Genomic DNA, 24340 nt, shown 5'->3' with positions numbered 1-24340 from the left:
GATCTGGGGTGTTTGGGGCCGGGGGGAGGGGGGAAGGGATCTGGGGTGTTCGGGGCCGGGGGGAGGGGGGGAAGGGATCTGGGGTGTTTGGGGCCGGGGGGAGGGGGGAAGGGATCTGGGGTGTTCGGGGCCGGGGGGAGGGGGGAAGGGATCTGGGGTGTTCGGGGCCGGGGGGAGGGGGGAAGGGATCTGGGGTGTTCGGGGCCGGGGGGAGGAGGGGAAGGGATCTGGGGTGTTTGGGGCAGGGGGGAGGAGGGGAAGGGATCTGGGGTGTTCGGGGCCGGGGGGAGGGGGGAAGGGATCTGGGGTGTTCGGGGCCGGGGGGAGGAGGGGAAGGGATCTGGGGTGTTCGGGGGGAGGAGGGGAAGGGATCTGGGGTGTTCGGGGCCGGGGGGAGGAGGGGAAGGGATCTGGGGTGTTTGGGGCCTGATCTCTGCCCAGGAGGAACTGGTGGGCTGAGGTAGTAGTGTATTGCAGTGAAAGGGAGAACCAACCCCCCTCCCCGGCTAGTTTAGTGTGTGTTCTCCGAGGAGCCCACGGGGCAGCCTCCAGTGCTGGACTGAGGAAAAGAGGGGATAACAGCTGGTGCAGTATGAGGCGAGTGTAGAGAAAGCTCTACTCTAAAAAGGGCTGAGGGCATCTTTCCCTGAGACCATGGGTTACCGAAACGTTTCCAGGATGTGCCCCATTTGGGGATGGTGGAGAGATGGAAATGGGAGCTGAAATTCCCTTGGGACTGTGGAAAAGGAATAGGAATCTATTTAGAAAAACTAGTTTGAAGTGGATTAGGGATAGTGCCGTGACTGGAGCAAATGCTAAAAAGGGGCCTACTCTCTGTCTTGTACTTTAGACCAGATCACTTTAGTTTGGGGAATTGCATGGTCCTGGTGCCTACGCTGCCCGTGAGAATGTGTGTACGTTAAACAGTTGTGCAAGTAAATATGTATTTGTCCCTTTTGTATAGCAAATGGCGGACGACGCCGGTGCTGCTCCCGCAGGAGGTGCGGGAGGTGCAGGAGGAGCTGCAAGAGGGGGTTTCCGAGGTGGCTTTGGCAGTGGTCTCCGAGGCCGTGGTCGGGGTCGTGGCAGGGGTCGTGGAAGAGGGCGTGGAGCCCGTGGCAAAGCTGAAGACAAAGAAGTAAGCCCATTTGTCAACTCTGTTATCTTTACCAAGTCTTTAAAGACTGCCATCTTTCTCTCTGTAGTTCTAAGACATGTATCTGTGTTTAATGTTTCGTGAAGTTTACATGTGTTAATGCTCGCATGTGGACACCAATGACAAATGCATTGTTAGAACTGGGAGCTCTGTTATACTTTGATAATCATGTGATTATTAATAGAAAATTGATACTGTATGATTGGTTTTCTAAAAAGTTTTTCAAGCTCTGCATAAAGCAATTTTTTCTATTGCTGTTGCACTTTAATGATAAAAAGTATGTTACTGATAAAGCTAAAGGAAAAATAAAAACTTATAAGCTCTAAGAGGCACAGCATAATTCTTGAATGATTATGACACCCTGGATTGTCACTGACATTTATTGGGTGTTTTCTTTTTTACAGTGGATTCCTGTCACCAAACTTGGTCGCCTAGTCAAGGATATGAAAATCAAGTCTCTTGAAGAGATTTATCTTTTCTCCCTTCCAATCAAGGTAAGCCTATATGAATTGTGTAGGTGTCTCAGAATTAGAGTTCATACTAATACATTTGCAAATCAAGTTATTTTTATCATATAATAGGTGTTGCATTAGCCAGTTGGGAAGCTCTGATTATAGAGATCTGTCCTACTTTAGGGCTTAAGTGGTTGACAGATGGGATTCATCTGCTCCCTTGTGATAGAACACTACATAGTTGTCTCAAGTGGAATGAGTCTCCTGCCATCCTTTGAGTTATTGGGAATAGGCTATGTAAAGGTAGTATAATGCCTGATGCAATGCAGCAGCTGTGTTCTGATGAAAGTGGAAAATACAGGTTTCAAAACGCAAATCGCATTTATTATGACTTAAGTACATTGGATTGTACTGTGCATTATATGATATAGTTTGAATATTTAAAAGCTTGTGTTTTCTATAGTAGATTATTCAAATCTTACCTAAAATATGTTAATATTATCACTCCATATTGGTACATAGAACTGTTCATTTCTGTGCTGTGTTGCAGGAAGCCTATCAATACCATCTTAAGTCTGTCATGAGGTAATGGGTAGCTTTTGAACTGTGATTGACTAAGTTACTTTGCTTCCTGCAGGAATCAGAAATCATCGACTTCTTTCTGGTATCTTCCCTGAAGGATGAGGTTCTGAAGATCATGCCTGTCCAGAAACAGACTCGTGCTGGTCAGCGTACCAGGTTCAAGGTAGCTTTTCACTCTTGACTAAAGTGGAAGCAGATTGTTTCATTTAATTGGAAACTGTTCCATCTTTTGGCTGATGTGATACTTATTCTCCTGGTATATATTGTTGTTGGATAGTAAAGAATCTACAGTTACTTTCACTGGTGTTCACAACATTAGGTGGTATAGGAATTATTAGATGGTAAATCATAGATATTCATGAGACCACCTACCAAATATACAGAAGTCAGCTCATAAGCACTGTTGTGTTAATTTATTGAATACCAGTTATATCCTTCTGAATGTAACCTTATAAATAGCTCTTACAAAAATTCATAATTCATTTATATTGCATGATACTGGTATGGTTCACCAGGAACTGAGTGTTGTGGAGACACTGTATTTGGTCCAAAAGAGGGAATGCTATGTGGCCAGTTTTCAAATGCAGCCTTCTGGCCAAGTGGTGGCTGCAGAGGGTATTCAAGAATCAAGATCCCCAATTCTCTCCAACCTGAATTGTCCTTGGCTTAGGAACAGGGTTTGGGGGTAAAAGTGGGTTTAACAGCCTACCAGCCCCCTGGTACAAATTTGAGTAGTTGGGAGTTGCTGTAATTTATATTTGGCTGGAGTGGTGTGTAACTGAGTAAATGGAAGGTAGGAGTGTTCCAGTCACCCCTGCTGTATGGGGAGCTGCAAGGATGGTGGCATAGTTGGGAGTATTGCCCTATTGAAAAAATCGGCTGCCTTTAATGGCCTCTTTGCACTTCTGAAGTTGCTGTACACTTCTTGCAGCAGACTCTGCACTGCAAGTTTGGAAAACTGGAGATTCTCAAAATAGTGCTGGAGATAAAGGACTCTACCATAACCAAGGGGCAAAATCTGTGCTGGATGTAGTCTGAGGTGGTAAAAGGGTGATAGGGTATGTTCTTATTGAAAGGAGGTTTGTAAGTGCAACATGTATACACAGCTAAAAAGCTTTTCTTTTAATTTTAGGCTTTTGTTGCTATTGGTGACTACAATGGTCATGTTGGCCTTGGTGTAAAATGCTCCAAGGAAGTTGCCACTGCTATTCGTGGGGCAATCATCTTGGCTAAACTATCCATCGTACCAGTACGACGAGGCTACTGGGGTAACAAGATTGGCAAGCCTCATACTGTACCTTGCAAGGTAAAGACTAATTTGCTTCACTATAGCTCTGTGCTGCACTTCAAAGCATGAAGGAGTTATTAGAGCTTAAATAGTCTCATAGATTAGTTGAATGTAATCTGCTGTTCTGTTTAGGTTACTGGTCGTTGTGGGTCTGTTCTGGTGCGTCTGATCCCAGCACCCCGTGGTACAGGAATTGTATCTGCCCCTGTTCCAAAGAAACTGCTGATGATGGCTGGAATTGATGATTGCTATACTTCAGCTAGGGGTTGTACTGCTACCCTGGGCAACTTTGGTAAGTTAAGTTTTGGGCCAGTTGTCCAATCTGTTAGGAGTTTAAACTGTCTGGCTTAAAATCATACTGTACCTCTGGCCATTTTAGGTGCCTTTGTAATATAGTCCCAGTGGATGACTAAATTACCTGTTTTATTTAATACTTATTTTAGCTAATGTTAAATTAAAAGCCCTTATCAAACTAGGAATTGAGCCCAATATACTACCAGATTGTACAGTGCAGATTGATCCTGCCAAAATGTATTCTGAAGTTAGATCTGTCTTGTAATAAAGGCTTTGAGGCATTGAATTATAAAACATCCTCCTCCTGTGTGTTCTGTTCAAAATTCTCTCAGCTCTGCTCAGTTACACTTGGCTGAAGTAGTGTAATTGTCGTCATTGGAGAGAGAGAGAAAATGAGTTCAATATGCACGACAGAGGGACAGTGTGATATGGTCCCCCTGTTCCTTTTCAAACTCTACATTTTTTTTAGATTGAGGGCCATTAAATTCTGAGGCAGGCACTGGCTTTTGCTGTCTGTATTGTGCCTTGCACAATGGAGTCCCAGCTTTGTTGAGGCCTCTCATCGGTACTGTGTAACACAAAGTGCAATGTCTGACTTTTCTCAATAGCTAAAGCCACCTTTGATGCGATCTCCAAGACCTACAGTTATCTGACCCCTGACCTCTGGAAGGAGACTGTGTTCACCAAGTCTCCTTATCAGGTAAGAATTAAATCAGGGCATTTGTTCTTCATCTCAGAGTTCATCATGCCAAACTCCTGAAGGCTGACTTCATTAGGAGTGGACTTCCTTAAAATTTCTATTGCAGTTAATAAAGTGAGGATGTGGTTTCATATAGAATCATAGAAATGTAGACCTGGAAGAGACTTTGAGCAGTCATCTAGCTCGGCCCCTGTGCTGAGGCAGGACTCAAGTATACCTAAACAATCCCTGACAGGTTTTGTCTGACCTGTTCTTAAACCTTCAGTGATTGGGATTCCAGTCCATAACTACCCTTTAGTTATTTTTCCTAGTATCTAACCTAAATTTTCCTTGCTGCATATTAAGCCCATTACTACTTGTCCTATCTTCAGTGGACTGAGAACAACCATCACTGTCCGCTTTATAAAAGCCCATAATATATCTGAAGACTTATCAGGTACCCCCCCAGTCTTTTTTTCAAGATTAAATATGCCTAGTTTTTAACCTTATCATTTTTGTTGCTCTCCTCTGGACTCTCCAAGTTGGTCATTGGTATCTCCTGAATGCCAAGTAGCTAGAGAATAAAATGGGGAGGGAGGGAGCTTGGAGGGTTCAGGGAAAGATACATTTACATTTGTAAAAACTCAGTCTCTAGTTTAGTTTAAAATGGTTCCGCTGTACAGTGAGGCCTGCAACATCATTTGGTTCAAGGCAGTGAAATGTCTCATTCTTTTGCAGGAATTCACTGATCATCTGGCTAAGACCCACACCAGAGTTTCAGTGCAGAGAACCCAAGCAGCTGCTGTGGCAACAACTTAAATGTTTTTGTACAAAATAAAGTGATAAGTGAACAAGAGTTTGGTGGATTTTTAATCCATTGGAGGGGGGATGCAGATTCAGCTGACAATGTGGATTTCTGTGTTTAAGTGAAATCTCTGTTCATGAAAGATATGGATCAGTGAAAGGTTCAGTTGAACATATGTTAAATGTGATACAGTAGCCAAAGTTTCTTTTGACTAATCCTTAATTTGCTAAACATCTGAATGACTTTTTAAAAAAAAAAAGCTACTTGAAAAAGTAAGATTTCCTGATTAACTTGCCCAAACAAATGAATTCAGAGACAGCAGCGCTCACTTGTTCAACAACTTACAATAACTGGTGGGACAGAGGAAACACTTTTCCTCAGAGAAAAGTGAATTAGGTTTGAATGATCAGCATGTAACAGGATTACTGAAACAAAAACTGTTAATGGTTAATTTTTAGGAAGACTTTAAAAAAAAAAACCCCAAACAGATCAAATGTAAGTAAAGCACTGAAGACTCCCACTTAAGTGATGCTGAAAGAAACCAGAAGATCTTCGAGGTTCTGTCTGAAACAATACTGTTGTTGGGAGTTAGTGTAAAGATACCCCCCTACTCACTGATGTGGGCCCAGACTGAAACTTCTTCCCTACTAATGAGGGTCTGCTGCTCTAGAAATGAGATCAGATAAAACTTATTTGTTCTGTGGGATCTGGTGGTAGCTTTAATGAAAAGTCAGACTGACTAATGTAGACCATACAAAAGTAGCTTGTAAGTACTTCAACTATTTTTAAAGACTATCAAGACCACAGGGTCCTACTTGGAAGGCAAACTAAGAATTTTCTGCCAGTCAAGGATGGGATAATTCTTCAATACAGTAGTAGTGATTCACATGGCTAGTCACTAAAGCTGTCAAAAGCAACTTTATCTGAAGAGACAACTGCAGTAATTACCTTCAAAGACTTGACATAAAAATTGCATCCTCAGAGCAAACTGGAAAACTCAAGGCAGAAAGAAATGTACTTTGATGCAATCAATGGCTGAGTTCCATATAGAGCATTATTACTAAAGGACAAATAATGCATTTATCCAGTTAATGTTTAAGGGGGAAAATAAACTCCCAAGTCATCTGCTTGGGAGAAGTTAAAACCCTCACAACCAGTTAACATGGCTAAAGGTGCTCTGCTTTCAAGCATCAGGAGTTGCCTTTCTAAAAGAGACCAAGGGAAAATCAAGTAGAGGTTTATGGACTTAAATGTTTAAAATGACCTATTAATATGAAAAATCCTTGATCCATTGATATAGTTGACCATGAAAGGGCTCCCTGAGTTATAATCTTCTAGTTCAAGCTTTCATGCCAGACTAAGGGAAGGCTTCCTGCTTCATTTATAAAGATGAACAATTTTGCTTGGTCTACTGGCCAGAGCCCTTTTTCTAGTAGCGTTCATGACTGTGCTGATAAGGGAATGCTGTGGTGTTCTGCAGTGCAAGGATGAGTACTGCCAATGTTTTTGCTTATATTTCTTTACAAAGTGGCACTCATAGTTCAATACATTCACCTCTTCACAAGGCTGACAGCATCATAAGCTTTAGAACCTAGTTATCTGGCAGAGATGTTCTCTGCAAATGCTTTATTGTACAGTTGAGTAATACAACTCATACAAGCCTCAGCATCCAGGTACATTAGAAGATTCATATAATACGATGAGAAGTAACACAGCTACCACTCTGAAATCCCTCACAATACAGTATTCAAACCTTAAACTTCAAATACTACACATTGACGATTTGAGCTTAGTCTTTTGCTTGTGCTTGTGCTTTTCTTTCTGCAATCATTCTCTGTTTCTGCTTCATTAAACATTTTCTAGCATTTCCATTGGCACCAAGATCAGCATCTAAAACAAGATGAGAAGAAATGCTGTGAAGTGTTCAAATCAGGCCCTTTAGCTTGATGTCCCACTGAAGACATTAACAGTTATAAATACCCCCCCTCATTACAGTTCCATCTTCTGAACTGGGTTGGGCAAATTTTTTGGCCCAAGGGTGACATCTGGATGGGGAAATTGCATGCAGGGCCAGGGCATGGTGTGCAGGAAGGTGCTCAGGACAAGGGGTGTAGGATGCAGCAGAGGGCTCAGGGCATGGAGTTGGGGGGCAGGGTGTACAAGGGGTGCAGGCTCCAGCCCAGCACCGCTTACCTGGAGCAGCTCCAGGATGGCAGTGGTGCACACTGGGGCCAGGGCAGGCTCCCTGTCTGCCCTCAGGCCTGCACCGCTCTGGGGGGATATATAGCTTAGTGGTTTGAGCATTGGCCTGCTAAACCCAGGGTTGTGAGTTCAATCCTTGAGGGGGCCACTTAGAGATCTGGGGCAAAAAAAAAATCAGTACTTGGTCCTGCTAGTGAAGACAGGGGGCTGGACTCAATGACCTTTCAAGGTCCCTTCCAGTTCTAGGAGATAGGATACCTCCAAGAGGGCTCCACGCACTGCTCTTGCCTGTAAGTACCTCCCCCGAAGCTCCAATTGGCTGAGAATGGAACCACGGCCAATGAGAGTTCCAGGGGAGGCACCCACAGGCAAGAGCAGTGTGAGGAGCCCTCTTCTTCCCCGCAGCAAGGGCATGGTGCCGGTTGCTTCCTGGGGCAGCACGGGGCCTGTGGCACCACAGAGGTGGCAATCCCACAGGCCGCCATAGTTTGCCCACCCCTGCTCTGAACAAAGCTTAGCCATACTTCCTTTCTGAGCCTTAATCGAAGAGTTACTCTATGGTCCCTCTTTCAGGAGCCGACAGCACCAGTCTCCAAATCTTTAGGTTAGGTTTAGGATATTCGACATCCTCTCCTGCTCTCCCCCGCAAGTCATGCCACGGTCAAACCTGAACATTTTTCAAATAAATTAAGAGGCCTTAGATGGCCTTACTCACATCTATCTCGATAGGCTTGAGCAACCTGAGTAAACTGCTCTATCTCCTTTACACAATTCTGAATGTAGTTAGTTCCTTCTATCTGCTGGCAAGCTTCTACCCTTTCCTGAATTATCTTCACAATTTCCTGATCAACTTTCCTGTGAGAGAGAGAGAGAGAGATCAGTGTGACTGCAGCAGTGGCAATAACTTCCTGCAGCTGGAGAATGTAATAAGTTACATTCTGGATAAAAGAGACAATTTTATTAGCTGCTTTAATATGGGATACAATTAAAAGGCACAACTAAGCAAAATCAAGCCGCAGGGGCTTGGCAGCAATGCCATATGTAGTGGCAACAGAGAAGGAGAATCAGTAGTGATTTTCGGGTTCTATTCAGAGCCCAACTCAGGCATGCTGCAGAAAAGATACTTGGAACTCTGTCAGGGATAGAGGAACACCAGCAGCTGCCCAGTATTTGAAATAAGCTTCTAAGGAAGCTTATTGGCTTTGCTACTAGCAGAAGAGAAGCTTCCTAAATTGGAGCAGGAGCTAGGGGAAACCTCAGTGTGGAGTATCTACAGTGACAAGCTATGATTGAATCAGGAACAGGCTTCTAAACTTTCATGGGGGGGGGGGTGTCCATTATGATTTTGCAGCTTCAAACCACATGAAAGCTGCATACCAATCCCAAGCAATCTATTGCAAGACAAAAAAAAAATACTGTGCTCTACTGGTTTTCTTCAACATGCTGTAGATATACATACATGTCCCTCCTCCACTGCGCCTCAGCTTCAAAGAAGCATACATAGTCATCCTCCAAGCACTCAGTCAGATCCGGCACACGGTTGTATTTCCGATGATAGTAATAATATCTTCTCTTCGCATGTTGGCGTTCCATCCATTCTGCAAGAGTCAACCACCACATTCATGAATCTTCAAGGTACTAATCAAAGAGATAGACAGAACCAACTAAAACAACTACTGGGCAGGGTACAGTTCTGGTTTAGGATAGAAAGCATACAGGACACATGACACAAATTGTCTCCATAACCTAACGTGTATGGGTGACTTGGAAAATAAAAATGAAAGGAATTTTGCAATATGTATTTTGTTCTGCAACAAAATCTTGAGTTACTTTCTATACAGCCTATGTGCCACTGACTGGGCGGGAATGATTGATAATAGGTGCGTGTCCACCTGCCCTCACTTTCCCGAACTGACTCTACAGAGAGAATGCCAAGCTGTAACCCTATGGAAATACAGTAAATGCTACACTAGGATGTCTAAGCTTCACAAAATCAGCCAAGTCACTTGCCCTCTGGGTTATTAGTCTGACATTTTCTATCACAGAGTTCAAAACTAACCAGGGAAGGGAGACCAGCGTTCCTCACGGTATCAGACGTGATAAATGACTCTCCATCAAAAAGCGATAAGGAATCAGGGCATACCCCAGGGGAGAGTCTCCAGAGAGCACATGGCACTGAAAGCAACCTGGTCCCGGGCGGTTGCGCCTGACGGGAGTGGGACACATCCCCGGAGCGCCAAGCCCCGTCCTGGGCAGATCATAAGAACGGCCATCCTGGGTTAGATCAGTGATCCATCCAGCCCAGTAGCCGGTCTTCTGACCGGGGCCAATGCCAGGTGCCCCGGAGGCGATGGGCAGAACAGGGGTCGTTAAGCCATCGCCCGTGGCTCTGATGGGAGCTCGGAGGGGACGGTCCCCCGTGACCCTCTGGCAGCAACGGGTCCGCGGGCTGTTCCCACAGCCGCTGCTTAGGCGCTGTCAGGCAGCGAGAGGGGCCCGGGGGGGGCTCCCCGAGGCGGCTGGGACCCAGCCCGGGGTCGGGGTGAACCCAGCCCCTGGCGGGCAGCCCGAAGCCCTGCCCCACAGCAGGCCAGGGGCGGGCCCCGGGGCTAGGCCTAGCTCCGCGGGGATGGGCCGGGCCGGGCCCGGCGGGGGGCGGGGATGGGCCCGGCCCGCTACCTCGGAACAAGGTGACCGGCGCGTCGACGCTGTAGTAGTAGAGGCTCTTGATGATGGTCAGCGGGCTCGGCAGCGACGACCGCTTCTCGGGGATGGGGGTGCGGGCCGGCGGCCTCTTGTACACCTCCGGGTCCCAGTCGTCCGGCATGGCGGCGGCGGAGTCTCCTTCCCCAGCGGCCCGTACAAGATGGCGACCACCTACAAAAGCGGGGAGAGGGTCAGGTGGGGGCAAAGGTCAAAGGGCACGCAGGCGCAACTCGGGGAGCGTCCTGCGGCGCTTCGAGAGCGTCTCGTTTCCGGGGGGCAGGACACGGGGCCCCGCCCGATACGCATGCGCAGCGCCACGCATTCCCCCGATGCCCCCTGGGATATGTAGTTCCGGTCGTTACAGCTGGCGCGCCGGACTCTCCGCGAGCCCGGGGGAGGGGTAAAGCGGAGAACGCCGCCTCTGGGGGCCGCGCCGGCGGCAGCCTCTGCCCGGGGAGAGGGGGGGGGTCAGCATGTAGCACGCGGTATGTGATTAGAGAGCCTGGCAAATGGGGGGGGGGGCAACTGCCTCCCCCCCCCCCCGCAAATGGTGTCCCCGCCCCATGCACCCCTCGCTCCTTCCTAAGGGCGGGGGGGGGGGTCACGTAAACTCCTGCAGCCCCAGGGGAGGGGGCGAGAGCGGGATCCAGACGGGCTGGGACGGGTCAGTACCCCTGGGACCCCCTTCCCAGCCTCGAACCGACCCCCCCCTCCCCGGCGAGCTTGGTACCTCCCCCCCCACCTCTCTGCCCCCCATTGGAATAGAGCTCGGCCCCCCTAGGGAATCGGCCCCAGGGCTCCTGCCAGCAGCACTAGCCCCAGGGGACCCAGGAGCCTACCACCTATTAGCCCCCCTGGCACAAACTCCACAAGCCCTGTTCTGACTCCCCCCCCCCCCCCCCAGGAGTCTGACTCTGCCTATTGGGGGCTCCATTTCTGCCTTTGATTGCTCTGAGAGCCAGGAGTGGAACCCCGGAGTCCTGAGTCCCAGTCCACAGCACCGACTCCCCTGGCTCGCCTCTTGGGGCAACCCCACCCAGGCCCCCGGCGCGATCCCGCCGAGCAGCGTGCACTGCTGCGTTCAAAACCACGGGAACACGCCGCCCTGCGTGTTGTCATACTGCCACCTTTTCAAAAGAGAAAAAGGATCGGCCCCCGGGTAAGTGGTTCTGTAGCTTTTAGGAGGGGGAAGGATTGTGCTCTCATTGAAGTCAAAGGACAAAATTCCTTTAGATTTCAAAGGGGGCAGGATCAGGCCCTTGAAGACAAACCGTGGGCAATCCCGCAGCTCCGTGTAGTAATGCTGTAGTTGGATAGTGTGGCAACATTCACTTCTTCTGAGACACGGGGCTATTTTTGAAAGGATTAAAACAATCCAGTGATGATGCCTGTCACTTCTTGTCCACAGGCAGGGGCTTTATTTTTATTACTAAATGTAGAGATATGAAAAGATCTGGCATCTGTCGAGCTTTAACTGGGTTTCGTGCAAATGCAAACCTCAGCCAAGCTAGTAAAAAAAGAGAAAAAAATCTAGGCCGGGTGGCATCCTATCAGACAGCCAATTTTCCTCTCTTTTTAAAATCTTCATTTAGTGCAAGTACCAGCACAACTTGGTACTGACCTACAAGAAAGAAGGGATTGTATTTGCATATTCCCTCCTCCCCCCACCCCCCAGTCCACCCCACTGCTGCTCAAAGATGGGATATTTTGGAGAACTCTGTGAGCTGCTGTTTGTGGGTCCAGGAAAAATAATTGAAAATCAGGACAGTCTTGATTTTCATAGAGATGGGTGATAATATTAACTGTTACATATCCTGTCAGATCCTGTTAGTCTCCGGATAGATAAGATGGTGTGGCTATGGAAGACCTGAAGTAAAGGGCTAACCAGATCCCAAGTAACTAAAGTGAATAAAAACAAACAAGGGCTATTAAATTATACTTTACTGATAGATTTTAACCTCTTTCTTACTGCACAGCTAGTTACTTGAGCTAAAGCACAGCACCAATGCTGGTCAATGCACCAGTTATGTCCTCTCTGGGTAGGTCCAATGAAATATCATCACTTAAAGAAATGCTACCTCTGTTGAATAGGCACTGCGTTAGTGTTGCACAGTGAAAGGGATAAAGAGATACGAGGAAAAGCTTCCCACCCATGCGATCTGTTTGTGTGTGGAATAGTCTCTCTAAAGTGGAGTGGTGAAAGCCCTCATCCTTTGGGCAGAACAGAGCACAGGAGACAATACAGGGCTGGTGGGTGGGAGGGGACCCTGAGATTTTTACTCTGTTCGTACCTAGTGAAATGGATGAGTTTGGCCTGAGTATGAATTGAAAGCCCCGGTCTTGTGATGAGCTCTACGTGGGCTCAGGGATCCACCTGCATGGAGCTTGTTGCAGGATCGGGGTCTGAGCTCAGGATTTGGCAGTATATGCACAGAATATGTTGACTGCCCTTTAGTGATACAGTAGTTCTAAATATAGTGCTGCTAAGTACAGGAAATCACACTACTGAGAGGAGGGGAATTCTTCCCTGCCCTGGGGTTACAAAGCAATCATAACATCCCCTTTGGGAATACCTGGCCTAGGTCCCGAGTTGCCAGCAGGGCAGGCATGCACGAGAAAAAAAACTCTGGAGGTAGTTAATTAGGCATGTAGTTATCTAGTTGGAAGTGATGGGGTTGCTTAGGTATAAGTGAGGGCAGGATATTGTCTTCATATATTGTGCTGTAGGTAGCAATTGTAATTCCCTCCATTCATGTTCAATTTGTTTCTGTGGTAAATTGAGACACTGGCAATTGACCTTTACCACATCACAACTGTTGTTAGCAAATCTGCCAGGGTCTGACTCTGAGTATGAAATGAATATAGCGTTGAATGAAGCCAGCAGCTAAATTTGTGTCTTCAGACTGATAAACATCTTAGGTATTAGACTGTAGAGGCACTTGGTGACTGCCTCGTTGTGCTGCTGAGCTGTGCTGAAGACGTCCCATGGTCTGTAACGTTCCATGTTAATGTCTTATAGCTTGTAGGGTAGAACATTTAATGGGCTTGAGATATTCATTGGGCAGATTAAACGAGCACATTTGAAACTGGCTTGAAATCAACAATCAGTTCCACTTTGGGCTGGAGAATAAGTTTAGGGGAAAGGGAAATCTGGTACTGGAATTACTGAATAAACAAGAGGGAGTTGTAGTGAGTGTAAATTTACTCCTTTGCTGCTGGGCCCTGATTCCCTGAACCTCGATTTTATGCTGCTATTGTAGGAATTTGTCCAACTTTCTCTAAGGTGGTAGTGGTTGCTATGCCCAGGTTGAGTTCATGATTGTGACTTTTCTAGTTAATTCTCATAATTATATTTGGCCTGTACATGTGGCATGTTCTTATTATGGTTTCCTTTGTCCACCCTCCCCCATTTCTTCCAATTGTTAGTTACCTCCATTGGTTGTGACTTGTCTGGATGAGCATGTACGGCTATCAAAGCAGGGCCTAGCTTTCACTCTGGGTTTGTGCAGCACCGAACACAATGCTGTACAAACCCTGACTGGGCCCTCTACGTGTGGCCATGACACATATTAAGAATAATAATGAACGCCAAAGTGGGGCAAATCTGGAAAACATTGCGCTTCTCTTAGCAGAAAGAAGGACAATTATAGTCAAGATGTTTTATTTAGCAAATCCCCGTCAGCAGTTTTCACAGAGACTCGAATGCTTTGACGCAAAGGATGGGGACTACATTTATAAACTTAAATAAAATCTGTCCCATTAGGGAGATCTTTCGCTCTGTTACTGGAAATGGAGGAAAAAATAATTTGTGAATTTCCTCTCTCAGGTCTGAGAAGACTTTGAGATCATGCATCCATCGGCGAGATACATAATGGCTTTTGTAATTCATATAATTCCTTTTTTATTTCTAAACATCTTATAGCAGATGGGCCTGATGTAACAAGCTGCTGTCCTGAAATCTGTAATATACATAGAGCCAATCTAACTGAAGTCCAAGGATTCCTTCCCATTGTCTTCAATCAGCATTGCCTCAGGCCCATAGCCTTCTGGGTTTGAAGGTAAAACTGAATCCTTTTTGTTTCTTGCCTTCCCCCAGTCCCATCGCAAGTTTTCAGCTCCCAGGCATGGCCACCTGGGCTTCCTCCCTCATAAGAGAAGCCGGCGTCACCGCGGGAAGGTGAAGACCTGGCCCAAGGATGATCCCAGCAAGCCAGTCCACCTGACAGCCTTTCTGGGCTACAAAGCTGGCATGACGCACATCCTACGAGAAGTTCACAGGCCAGGACTGAGTAAGAGGCTTTGATTGAATCAGCTAGTTTGAGTCCAGGGAAGGATAGAGGGAAAAGTCTCTTATGGCCGGCTGGGATGGATAGCTCATGGGGATTGGGAATGGGTTATGGATTTGAAATGGCAGTTCACCAGTGACCAAAAATCATCTGGCAGCTGTTTAGACGTTCTCAGTGCAATACCTACCTTACATCATAAGATCACCAGCACAGCTGCTATTAGTTAGCTCCCTGTTGGCAGAGAAGCCAAGCAGTGAATAGCCCATGGAGGGATAACTTCCCTCATACTCTGCATGGGGTCCCCGGGTTTAGGTGGGGACGTTGTGTACTGTTGCTTTCTGAGCAGTAGACAAAGGTAGGTCTCCAGTTCTGTGCAACTGGCATCCCCATCTGCTCTAAGTCAATTTGCCTTTATAAAAGGTGGAGACACCAATAGACAGTTGCCCTCTGCTGGGACATGATGTAGTTGAAGGTGCATTGGGCACCAGGAACTTGGGTATCTAATTAAGAGAATTACTGGCCACCCACGGCTCCCCTGAAAGAACCTGGTCCTGTGAGAACTGAGCACAGTCAGCTCCCATTGACTTCACTGCTACACCCTTTGATTTCAGAGCTTTCCAAGAGGGAAGAGGTGGAAGCAGTCACAATAGTGGAGACCCCACCCCTGGTAGTGGTTGGGCTTGTGGGATACATAGACACTCCCAGGGGCCTGAGAAATTTCAGGACCATTTTTGCTGAGCACCTCAGCGATGAGTGCAGACGCCGCTTCTACAAGAACTGGTAAGAATCTCTCGGCGCATGGGTTTCCTGGCAATTGTAACAGCGTCGCCTTTCCCCACCCCCATGTTAGCCACGAGAAGCTCTTCATAATGTCTCCAACTTGGAATCCTTCACTCGGGGGTGAAATGCAGCAGCTGTTTAATTGCGCACAGCTGCACGACACGACCATTTTGGCTACTGTGAATAAGAACGTGTGTGCACAAATTTCTGGTTCAGTAATAATAGTACTGAGTTATTTGTCTCGGTGATGTGGCAGTGAGTTCCACAGGTCAATTATGCATTGCATAGCTGAGGCCAGCTTCTGCTCACCATTGTAATTAGTTCATCAAAGTAACTCTACTGACGTCAATAGAGTAATTCCAGTTTTACGGGGGTGCAAATTAAAGCAAAATCTAGCCCGTGGCCCTTCGGCACCTTTGTAGAGATTGACTTCCCAAATCTTGGAGCGGCAGTGAGGAAAGTGATCGCTTGAGTCTTTGTAATTGAGTAAACTTATGGCTGTAATGGCTGTGTAGCCATGCCTTCTATCTGACCCCTAAAATGTCCCTGATCCTCAATAGAGAGACTGTTTTGTCTCATTTCCATTTAGCTCTATTTTTGCTGTTGTATTTTGACTTCACTAAGTGAGCAAATCAGTGGGTGTCAACGGGATTCTCTATACAAAAAGCTGCCGGAATTGCAAGTGTTGTCGGTCCATTAATGTCCTTCCACCATTTCCTCCTCTGAGCTCCCTCTAATGGTCTTGTGTGTATTGCATTTGCTCACCTCAGCTTGGTGCAATGATGGATGCATGATGCTTCCAATAGCAAGCCTTACTAATAAATGGAGATATACCTATCTCATAGAGCTGGAAGGGACCTTGAAAGGTCATTGAGTCCATCCCCCTGCCTTCACTAGCAGGACCAAGTAGTGATTTTTGTCCCAGATCCCTAAGTGGCCCCCTCAAGGATTGAACTCACAGCCCTGGGTTTAGCAGGCCAATGCTCAAACCACTGAGCTATTCCCCTCCTTAAGCAACCTTGTCACACATGTTGTACTGTGTTTCTGAGATTTGGTGCTTCATTATTCCAGTCTCCAGCATAATTAAAAGGCTCCTGTCCTTAGGCACAAGAGCAAGAAGAAGGCCTTCACCAGGTACTGCAAAAAGTGGCAGGACAAGGACGGGAAGAAACAGCTAGAGAAGGATTTTGCGGCCATGAAGAAGTACTGCAAGGTCATTCGAGTCATCGTCCACACTCAGGTCAGAACTTCACACAGGGTGTGGGACTTGATCCCAGTAGCCTGTTGGAGTGGGGCGAGGGCTTGGAAGCCGAGAGCAACTAGCAGGTGGGAATCGGGGCACTTCTCATCACTGGGGGGGAATGGAGGGTCTTGTTGGCTGGGGCCTCTAGTCACTGGTGCAGGATTTGAAGTAGCAGGCGGGTTAGTGGGTGCTGGAGCTGCAGTATGTGCCCGCTGCAGGAGGTGCATACTGACGTTGCAGCCGCTTATCAAAGAGCAATCTCGTCCATTTGAAAGTGCAAGGGGGAATCCAACGGGCACAATGGAAGTCTCTACACTGGGATTCGCCCAGGAGCCTGGCACTGACACCCCGGCTGCTGTGGAAGGGTTGGGCCTGGAGTTTTCCATCTCCTTGCTGCTGCTCAGGACCCTGGAGAAGCCACAGGGCTTGCAGTGGGCAGTGCCAGAGGCACTCACAAGTTCGTTGGGAGGAAGCAGGCATTGGTCCCAAGCCCCTCAGTGAACGGTGTAACGCTAGCAACTGGTGTCAGGTGATGGGGTAAAAATAACCTGTGATCCTGGCCGCAGGGAAGGGCTTGCCAGATGCCAGAGCTACTGGATAGTCAGGGGCTATTTGAATTGGGATCCTCAGGGAGCTCTCAACTCCTCAGAGCCCAGGAGGATCTGGGCTGGCCCGAGGGCCCTTTGGGCTAGTTCAGGTTTGTCAGCTCGCCACGGCAGGTCTAAAGTTGTGTCTGGCCACACGACACAGATAGGCCCGGGCTGCCGCCATCACTACCTGCTGATTTTTGAAAAGTGGGATGCGACACCGGCGCTGGGAGGTGATGTGACGCCGTAGCGCTGCCCGCAGTGGGTGGAAATACAGGCCGAAAGCACAAAATGCTGCCGGACGAGCCCCCAGTCTGCTGCACGTGCACCTCTGAACAGTCCCGTTGGAGACAGGGGGACTGCCCATGCGAGTCCCTGTGGCCGTATCCACGCAGCTGCTGCACAGCTGGTGCGCTCCAGTGACACACGCAGCTCAGCTCCTGTTAAAATCCATCCAGCTAGTCCCGGGCTCAGAGGGTTCTCTGCAGAGCCCAGTTTCCATGTCTGTGCCCGGCTGGCCCCGGAAGGGGGGCGTCGCTCTGTTCCTAGCCACGCCGTGCTTAGTCGGGGGTGCACATGGCATGTCGTAGCGTTTTGTTCTCTGGGATTCCAGTTAAGCGTGAAACAGCATCTCAGCTGGCAACAGTAGCAGCGTGGTCAGGAGGTGAATACGTGTTTCTGATGGTGGGTGGGGAAGGGGAAGGCCTGCTTCCTAGGAACCAGTAATAACTCATGCTACAGAAATGCAGCTTGTGCCAATCACCATGTAGCCTGATGGCATGCTGGGTGAGTGTGTGTGTGTGTGTGTGTGTGTGCGTGCGCATGCACCCATGCCTGGTGTGCACGTGTTGGTGCGTTCAGTGAGAATGTGTGTGTTTGCACTTGGCGAGTGTGTGTGCTTAGTGAAAGTGTGTGTGTTTGAGTTTAGTGTGTGTGGGTACACATGGGTGCACATGTATGCTATGTGTGTGCTTAGTGAGAGTGTGTGTACATGTGGGAGGGTGGGTGTCCTTAGTGTGTGTGTGTGTGTGTACACATATATGCTGTGTGTGTATGTGTACTTATATAGATATGTGCACACATGGGGGATATATGCTTAGTGAGCGTGTGCGTGTGTGCTTAGTGAGTGTGTGTGCTTAATGAGTGTGTGTGTGCATATATGCTGTGTGCGCATGCATATATAGATGTGTGCGTACACATGGGGATGGATGCTTAGTGAAGGTGTGTGTGTGTTCAGCAAGTGTGTGCGCATGCGTGTGCTCAGTGAGTGTGTGCACTGGATGTGCCTCAGTCACACCAAGGCTTGATGGGTTATTTTTCCCCGTCAGGATTTAGTTTGTGGAGGACCCTCTCGGATTCTGCCTCTCTCGGTTCCATCCCCTCTCTCTCTCTCTCTCTCTCTCTCTCAGGCTGCCTTGTCCCCAAGCTGCAGGGGCTGGAGGCAGCTCCCTCAGAGTCCTGTTCATGCTGCTGCCTGGCTGGGGTGGCGGGAGAGTAAAGCCAGGTGCCACCTCCTTGCCTCGCTCTTTCCCGGGGCGAAAGGACCCCGCCCCCGGGTGAGTGCTGTTCTCCCCGTCCCCAGCCAGGAGTCTGCAGCCATGCTGAGATATAATAAAAGCAAGAGACCCTGAAATGCCATGTCTAGGGCTTCGCTGCTGGGGAGACAGCACGGTGAGTGGGTGCTTTACGTACCCTTGGGTAGACAGATTAGCTAGACTCAGGCAGACTAAACCGCAAACAGCCTGCTTGCGTCCAAGCGGGCCCTGTCTCCTCCTCCCAGCACTCAGGGATATTGCCCCTGGGAACACGTTCACACCCACAGGCCTGGTGTCATTTCTTGGCCCTCGCTGCCCAATGCAGATGAAGCTGCTCCCTCTACGTCAGAAGAAGGCCCACGTGATGGAGATTCAGCTGAACGGCGGGACGGTGGCCGACAAGGTGGACTGGGCTCACGAGAAGCTGGAGAAGCAGGTCTCTGTGCACACGGTCTTCAGCCAGAACGAAACGATCGATGTCATCGGGGTGACCAAGGGGCGCGGGATGAAAGGTACAGGGGGAGGGAGGGCCCTTTGCCATGGGGCTTGGCATGGATCCTCTGAGGAGGATGGGCAGAGGGGTGCTTACGCATTGCAAGGGCATTGTGGTGTGAGGCCTCCTTGATGCTCTTGGGGGAGGCCGTTTTGTAGTGGAGTGAGCACAGGACTGGGAGTCGGGAGACCTAAATTATAATCTCAGTGCTCAGATCGACTCACTCTGTGGCCCTGAGCCAGTCGCTTGCCCTCTCTGTGCCTCAGTTTCTCCATCTGTAGAATGGGGATAGCGACACTGACAAGTGTGGCAAGTGCTTCAAGATCTATGGATGAAAAAGCCATACGAGTGCTGAGTACTTAATATTATTACTCATAGTAATTATTTACTAATCTGTCATTGTCAAGACACGGCTTCTTGACCTCATCTAATTAATAGTAATTCTCAATTAAACACAGTGAAGAATCCATGTGTCATTGTGAATAATTAACATTGATGCATAGAAGCTTCCCCTTGTGTGACATCCAGAGGAGAACAGACTCCAGTTTATTAGGACTGTACATTTCTTTAAAACATTGTTTTTAGTGTCGGTGAAATGCCTATTCCCAGAGCAGGTACAGCAGAGGCAGTGGTAGTGCGGGTGTCCCACATACTGTACACGGCAATCCCCCCATGTCCTGGGGATCCTCTTCCGGAGGACAAGAGGGGAGTTCATTTCTCATTCCCTCATTTCATCCTCGGCCTCACAGCCGAGACGACCAATGCTGGGGACAATCAGTGCCAGTATTGGTGGTCGTCCTTGAGCTGTAGTCTGAGCAGCAGCCAGACTGAGAGCCCCCCAGCTCATTTCATGAGGGACACCAAAGAGTCGCTGCATTTGTGCCCATACGTCTGTTCTCTTTTTAGCAGATTTGGTTCCATTTACCTGGTTCAAAATGCCCTGTCCTTAGTTATGGGCTTAGTTCCCATGGGAGCCCTAAGGGCACGTGGTTTGCTGTAATCTGAAGTAAACAAAATAAGGACAAAAAGTCATTTCAGTGCTGACAAAACCAGTGTGTGTGTGTGTGTGGGGGGGGGGACACACCATAGTCCAGTCAGTTTAATGCGGAGCGAGTTCAGTTCCGTCCATGGGCCCCCGATTCTGAAAATGGCTGTTTGCCTCAACCTGACCCACCGTCTTCTCATAACTTGAGATGCAACATAAGACAAACCCCACAGACGCTTGCTCTGATTTCTGGCTCTGAGGCACCAGAACCCGTCCCCCTGGGCTCCTCTGACAGCATCATCCTGCCCTGCTTTCCTAGGGGTGACCAGCCGCTGGCATGCCAAGAAGCTCCCAAGGAAAACTCACAAAGGCTTACGCAAAGTCGCCTGCATTGGAGCCTGGCATCCAGCCCGGGTGGGCTACTCCATTGCCCGGGCTGGCCAGAAGGGCTACCACCATCGCACGGAGCTCAACAAGAAGGTATGGCACCGGTGCGACACCTCCCTTGGGCCTAGTGCAGCTTCTCCTTCTTTCGAGCCCCCTTCCCTCTCCTGTCCTGTCCTGTCCTATCTCTCTGTCATGCATATCATTTCAGGGCAGGAGGGAATTTAGGGCTTCGTTTGGTGGTGTTATTGTTATTGGTTATTTTTATTACCTAGTGCCCAGGAGTCTGAGTCACTGACCATGACCCCATTGTGCTAGGCACCGTCCAGACCCAGTGATCTGTGCCCGGGGGCGGGGATGTGCTCTATCCATCGCCTGCTGACGACATCTGAGATGAGCCTATGAGTTTTGTCCCAACCCGGCCTCTCTGCTTTTTGTGCTCAGTTTGTGACACTTTGTTTGCAAATGTGGCCTAAAGCCATTAACTCCATTTCAACCTGGGTTCTCACCCAGATTTACCGTATTGGCCGTGGGGTCCACGTACAAGATGGCAAAATAGTGAAGAACAGCGCCGCGACGAACTACGACATCACCGAGAAGATGATCACGCCGCTGGTAAAAGGGCTAAAGAAATTGGAAGTGGTGGGGCTGGAGCTGGGACTCCTGCATTCCCGACTCTGCCACTGACCAGAGACGTGGCCTGGGGCAAATCACTTATGGTTTCTGTTGGGGAAAAGCTGGTTGGGAAATATTTTTTCTGGCCATACAGATTTTGATTGTCTTCCTTTTTGTTTTGTTTTCTTTTTAGTAACGAAAAGCTGCAGAGGTTTTGCTTTTCCACACCCAAAAAACAACAACAAACAATTGTTTTCAGCTGGCGTTTTTTGCCTTACAGGTTTTTGGTTTGTCAGCAAAAACCCAGAAAAATCTCATCAAAGTTGGAAATGTCAGTTTGGACAAAAAGTCAATTTCCCATTTTTTAAAAAATGGCTTTGAACAAAAAATTGCAGCCAGCTCTATCCTCTGTGACAGCTTGTCCCCGTGTAAAATGCTACTAGTATTTGTAGACCTCACGGGCGGGCTGTGCTGTGTGTGATAAGCGCAAAGCATATTAATGGTTAGTTAATAATTAGGATGATTAATAATTAAATAATAAATACCCAGCTTTGCTATAGCAAATGTCACTTGCTGTTAACCACACATCTCACTACTGCAATCCCAACCTCTGCCTTTCCCCACAGGGTGGATTTCCTCACTACGGTGCAGTCAACAATGATTTCATCATGCTGAAGGGCTGCGTCATGGGCACTAAGAAACGTGTGCTCACTCTCAGAAAGGTAAACTCCTCCCCCCTTCGAAATTAAGTGCCGAGGCTGCGCACACGTAAGGAAGGAGCTGACTTTGTGAGTCATGTAGTGATTTTCCAGGGGGCCGTTTCCCGGAGAGGTGTGTTGCCAGGCCATTCTCGCTGCTAACGGTGTTTCCAGTTTCAGTTCAGCCAGTCTCGTCTCCCTTAGGAACCGTTTTGTCGTTCATTGGAAGCGATCCTTGCATGATCTGACACACTCGGCTACTTCGTTTCAGTTCGAAGTGGGCACTGAGAAGCAATGGCACTCAAAGTCATGCTACTCTGGGTGTGTCTCCGAGGAAACCACTGTTGCTGGAGTGATTGGCTGATGGATGTGCGTGAAATGTCTTAACTCCTCTCACATCAAAGCATGCTTTCAAATCTCTGGTTAAACATAAGCCTAATGTGTTGTGACTTTTCCTCTCCAGTCCCTTCTGGTGCACAGCAGCCGTCGGGCTCTGGAACCCATCGAACTGAAGTTCATTGATACCACTTCCAAATTTGGCCACGGCTGCTTCCAGACTGCTCAAGAGAAGAGAGCTTTCATGGTGAGTGAATTCTCTCAAGGTTCTCAGCTGGTGTCAATTAACCTAGCTCAATCGATTTCAAAGGAGCTGCTCCGATTAACACCAGCTGAGGGCCTGGCCCAGAAAATAAAGACCACCAAACGAATGAACAGGACTGTCTTGCATAAAAGGCAGTCCAGCTGCCAGAAACAATGCTAAGGAGGGAACATGATGGTTGAGAGAGTCACACAAGCCAGCCAAAGCCAGCAAATAATGCACCATATGGTCAGCCAGTTTGCACCCACAGTGGGATGCATTCAACAAGCCGTTAAATTGGCAGCATCTTGTTGGACATATGGTGTCTTTCACTCTGGAATTGTACATTTCTTTGATTTGATTGGATTGCCTTAAACTTTTAATGTTTTTAAAGGAAAAAGGTCAGGTCAGATTTGGCCTCATATTTGGGATTTTGTGTAAATAAGCTTTTCAATGCCCAAATCAGGTACCTTTTAAAAATCCCAGCGGAAACAGGTTTATAACCAAAAAAACAGACAGTCATTCCTTTATAGAGTTTGCCCCCCAGCCCACCACCACCTTGTGCTGTGGTAGCAATCCGAAAGTGAAATTGACTAGATACGAAGTGGACCAGAGCCACAGCCGGTGTGAATCAGCCTGGCTCCAATGGTGCGATGCCGATTTAAACCAGGTTTGGATCTGGCCGACTGACCACTAGGCTAATCAGTTTCACATGTGTTTAACTTCTCTCCAGGTCAGAAGGACTGGCTATGAAACCCCTTCACATCACTCTCGGGATGGCTGGAGGTTAATGCATAGGGCTGTAGCTTCTGCACTAACCACTGCTGGAGATTCTCCTTTTGCTCATGTGCTAGGGGGTTGAGCTTTGGAGCAGGAAGATGTGAGTTCTGTCCCTGCTGTCGCCTCTGAATGGCCAGGCTGGCAGCACGGTGACATTGATTAAGTCTTAAGTGGCCACAGGAAGATTGCTCCATTAAGCTCGTTATTTTAAAGCAGCAGAACCTTCCCCACATTTTAATTTAATTCAGTAACATTTAGCTGGGCCGAAGCAAAACAATAGCCCCCAAACCACCATTTCCTCCCACACTTGTAAACTAGAAGGGCTGGGACCCTGTCCTCAGCTGGTGTAACTCTGTGTAGCTCCATTGACTCCGCTGATGTAACCAGCTGAGAATCTATCCCCTTGATGGTAACCCAAACCAGAAACCCCTTCTGCTCCAAAATCCTGCTCAGAAGGAGTTGTCATATGCAACCTCCTGAAACTGGGGATTGTATAGGAAATTCTCCTGCCACAACTTCATCTAGCCGCTCACAGTCATGATGCTCTAATAGTGTAATCAATATAATTACTTTACCACTCAATCTTCCCCATCACCCCAGGCCAGCTTGCCGGGCTCAGTAGCAAACCGGTCTTCGAAGCACAGAGGCCAACTTTCCATGCTGCCCAGCTAAGCAAACTGCCAGCTCAGGGACGGGCAATTCATTACCCCCATTCCTCCAGGGTTAGGAGGGTTTCTAGAGCCCACAGCTACGCAGCTGCTGCCGCTCAGGAGGAGAGCTGAGAGTTAGCAGCCAGGGAATAGACGTGAACAGCTCGTGTTGCAAGCCTTGTGCAGTGAAAAGGGGTCACGTCTGAATAGACATTCCACCGCATCCAGCTCACCGACTGCCTCTCTAGGTCACACCTGGGGAAGGCTTGTAATGTGGATCTTGAACTCATCAGCTTGTGGCAATGGGATCTCTTCTTCTCACTGTTTCACTTGTGTTTTAGGGCCCCCAGAAGAAACACCTGGTGAAGGAGAAGCCAGAATCCCAGGAAGAATTGTAGAGGATTGAAATACACATGGCCACCTTAACCTGGCACCTCCAATAAAGGGACTTCAAACCAGGCCTCAGCCGTTGTGTCTTTCTTCTGGCGCCGTTATTAATAAGCTTAAACTAGCCTCTGTTATCGGTGTCTGGTGTAAGGAGAGTTTGGTATCAGTCAATCCCA

General features: G+C 48.2%; 3 protein-coding genes and 1 non-coding gene across 6 annotated transcripts; 3 read left to right on the top strand and 1 right to left on the bottom strand.

The window, feature by feature from the left end:
- The first annotated feature begins 946 nt into the window (after window positions 1-946).
- On the top strand, window positions 947-5307 carry RPS2 (ribosomal protein S2). The gene is made up of 7 exons (XM_054041226.1): window positions 947-1138; window positions 1561-1650; window positions 2246-2353; window positions 3323-3496; window positions 3611-3770; window positions 4381-4472; window positions 5190-5307. Exons 1-7 carry the CDS (start codon window positions 968-970, stop codon window positions 5268-5270), a joined length of 876 nt encoding a protein of 291 aa, XP_053897201.1. The 5' UTR covers window positions 947-967; the 3' UTR covers window positions 5271-5307.
- LOC128845008 (small nucleolar RNA SNORA64/SNORA10 family) lies at window positions 4095-4234 on the top strand. Its single transcript, XR_008446596.1, has one exon. It is a non-coding gene; the product is annotated as a small nucleolar RNA SNORA64/SNORA10 family (small nucleolar RNA).
- A 1544-nt stretch (window positions 5308-6851) lies between the features above and the next one.
- On the bottom strand, window positions 6852-10360 carry NDUFB10 (NADH:ubiquinone oxidoreductase subunit B10). Its single transcript, XM_054041227.1, has 4 exons — window positions 10138-10360; window positions 8918-9056; window positions 8174-8313; window positions 6852-7146 (listed from the first exon to the last, which is right to left on the bottom strand). The coding sequence occupies exons 1-4, from the start codon at window positions 10283-10285 to the stop codon at window positions 7046-7048; spliced, it is 528 nt and encodes a 175-aa protein (XP_053897202.1). The 5' UTR covers window positions 10286-10360; the 3' UTR covers window positions 6852-7045.
- A 215-nt stretch (window positions 10361-10575) lies between these two features.
- RPL3L (ribosomal protein L3 like) lies at window positions 10576-24237 on the top strand. Of its 3 annotated transcripts, none has more exons than XM_054041223.1 (10): window positions 10576-10649; window positions 14261-14453; window positions 15062-15230; window positions 16335-16470; window positions 18921-19107; window positions 20393-20553; window positions 20971-21072; window positions 21699-21794; window positions 22234-22353; window positions 24119-24237. In XM_054041223.1, exons 2-10 carry the CDS (start codon window positions 14414-14416, stop codon window positions 24173-24175), a joined length of 1068 nt encoding a protein of 355 aa, XP_053897198.1. In that variant the 5' UTR covers window positions 10576-10649; window positions 14261-14413; the 3' UTR covers window positions 24176-24237. The 3 variants fall into 3 exon arrangements, with proteins under 3 accessions (XP_053897198.1, XP_053897199.1, XP_053897197.1); XM_054041224.1 differs by lacking the exon at window positions 10576-10649 and adding an exon at window positions 11135-11323; XM_054041222.1 differs by lacking the exon at window positions 10576-10649 and adding an exon at window positions 13073-13152.
- Window positions 24238-24340: the final 103 nt, after the last annotated feature.

The sequence above is a fragment of the Malaclemys terrapin genome, chromosome 10 (genome assembly GCF_027887155.1).
Source record: "Malaclemys terrapin pileata isolate rMalTer1 chromosome 10, rMalTer1.hap1, whole genome shotgun sequence".
Lineage (NCBI taxonomy): Eukaryota > Metazoa > Chordata > Testudines > Emydidae > Malaclemys > Malaclemys terrapin.
Note: the sequence above shows the minus strand (reverse complement) of the source record. Positions and strands in the feature narration are given on the sequence as shown.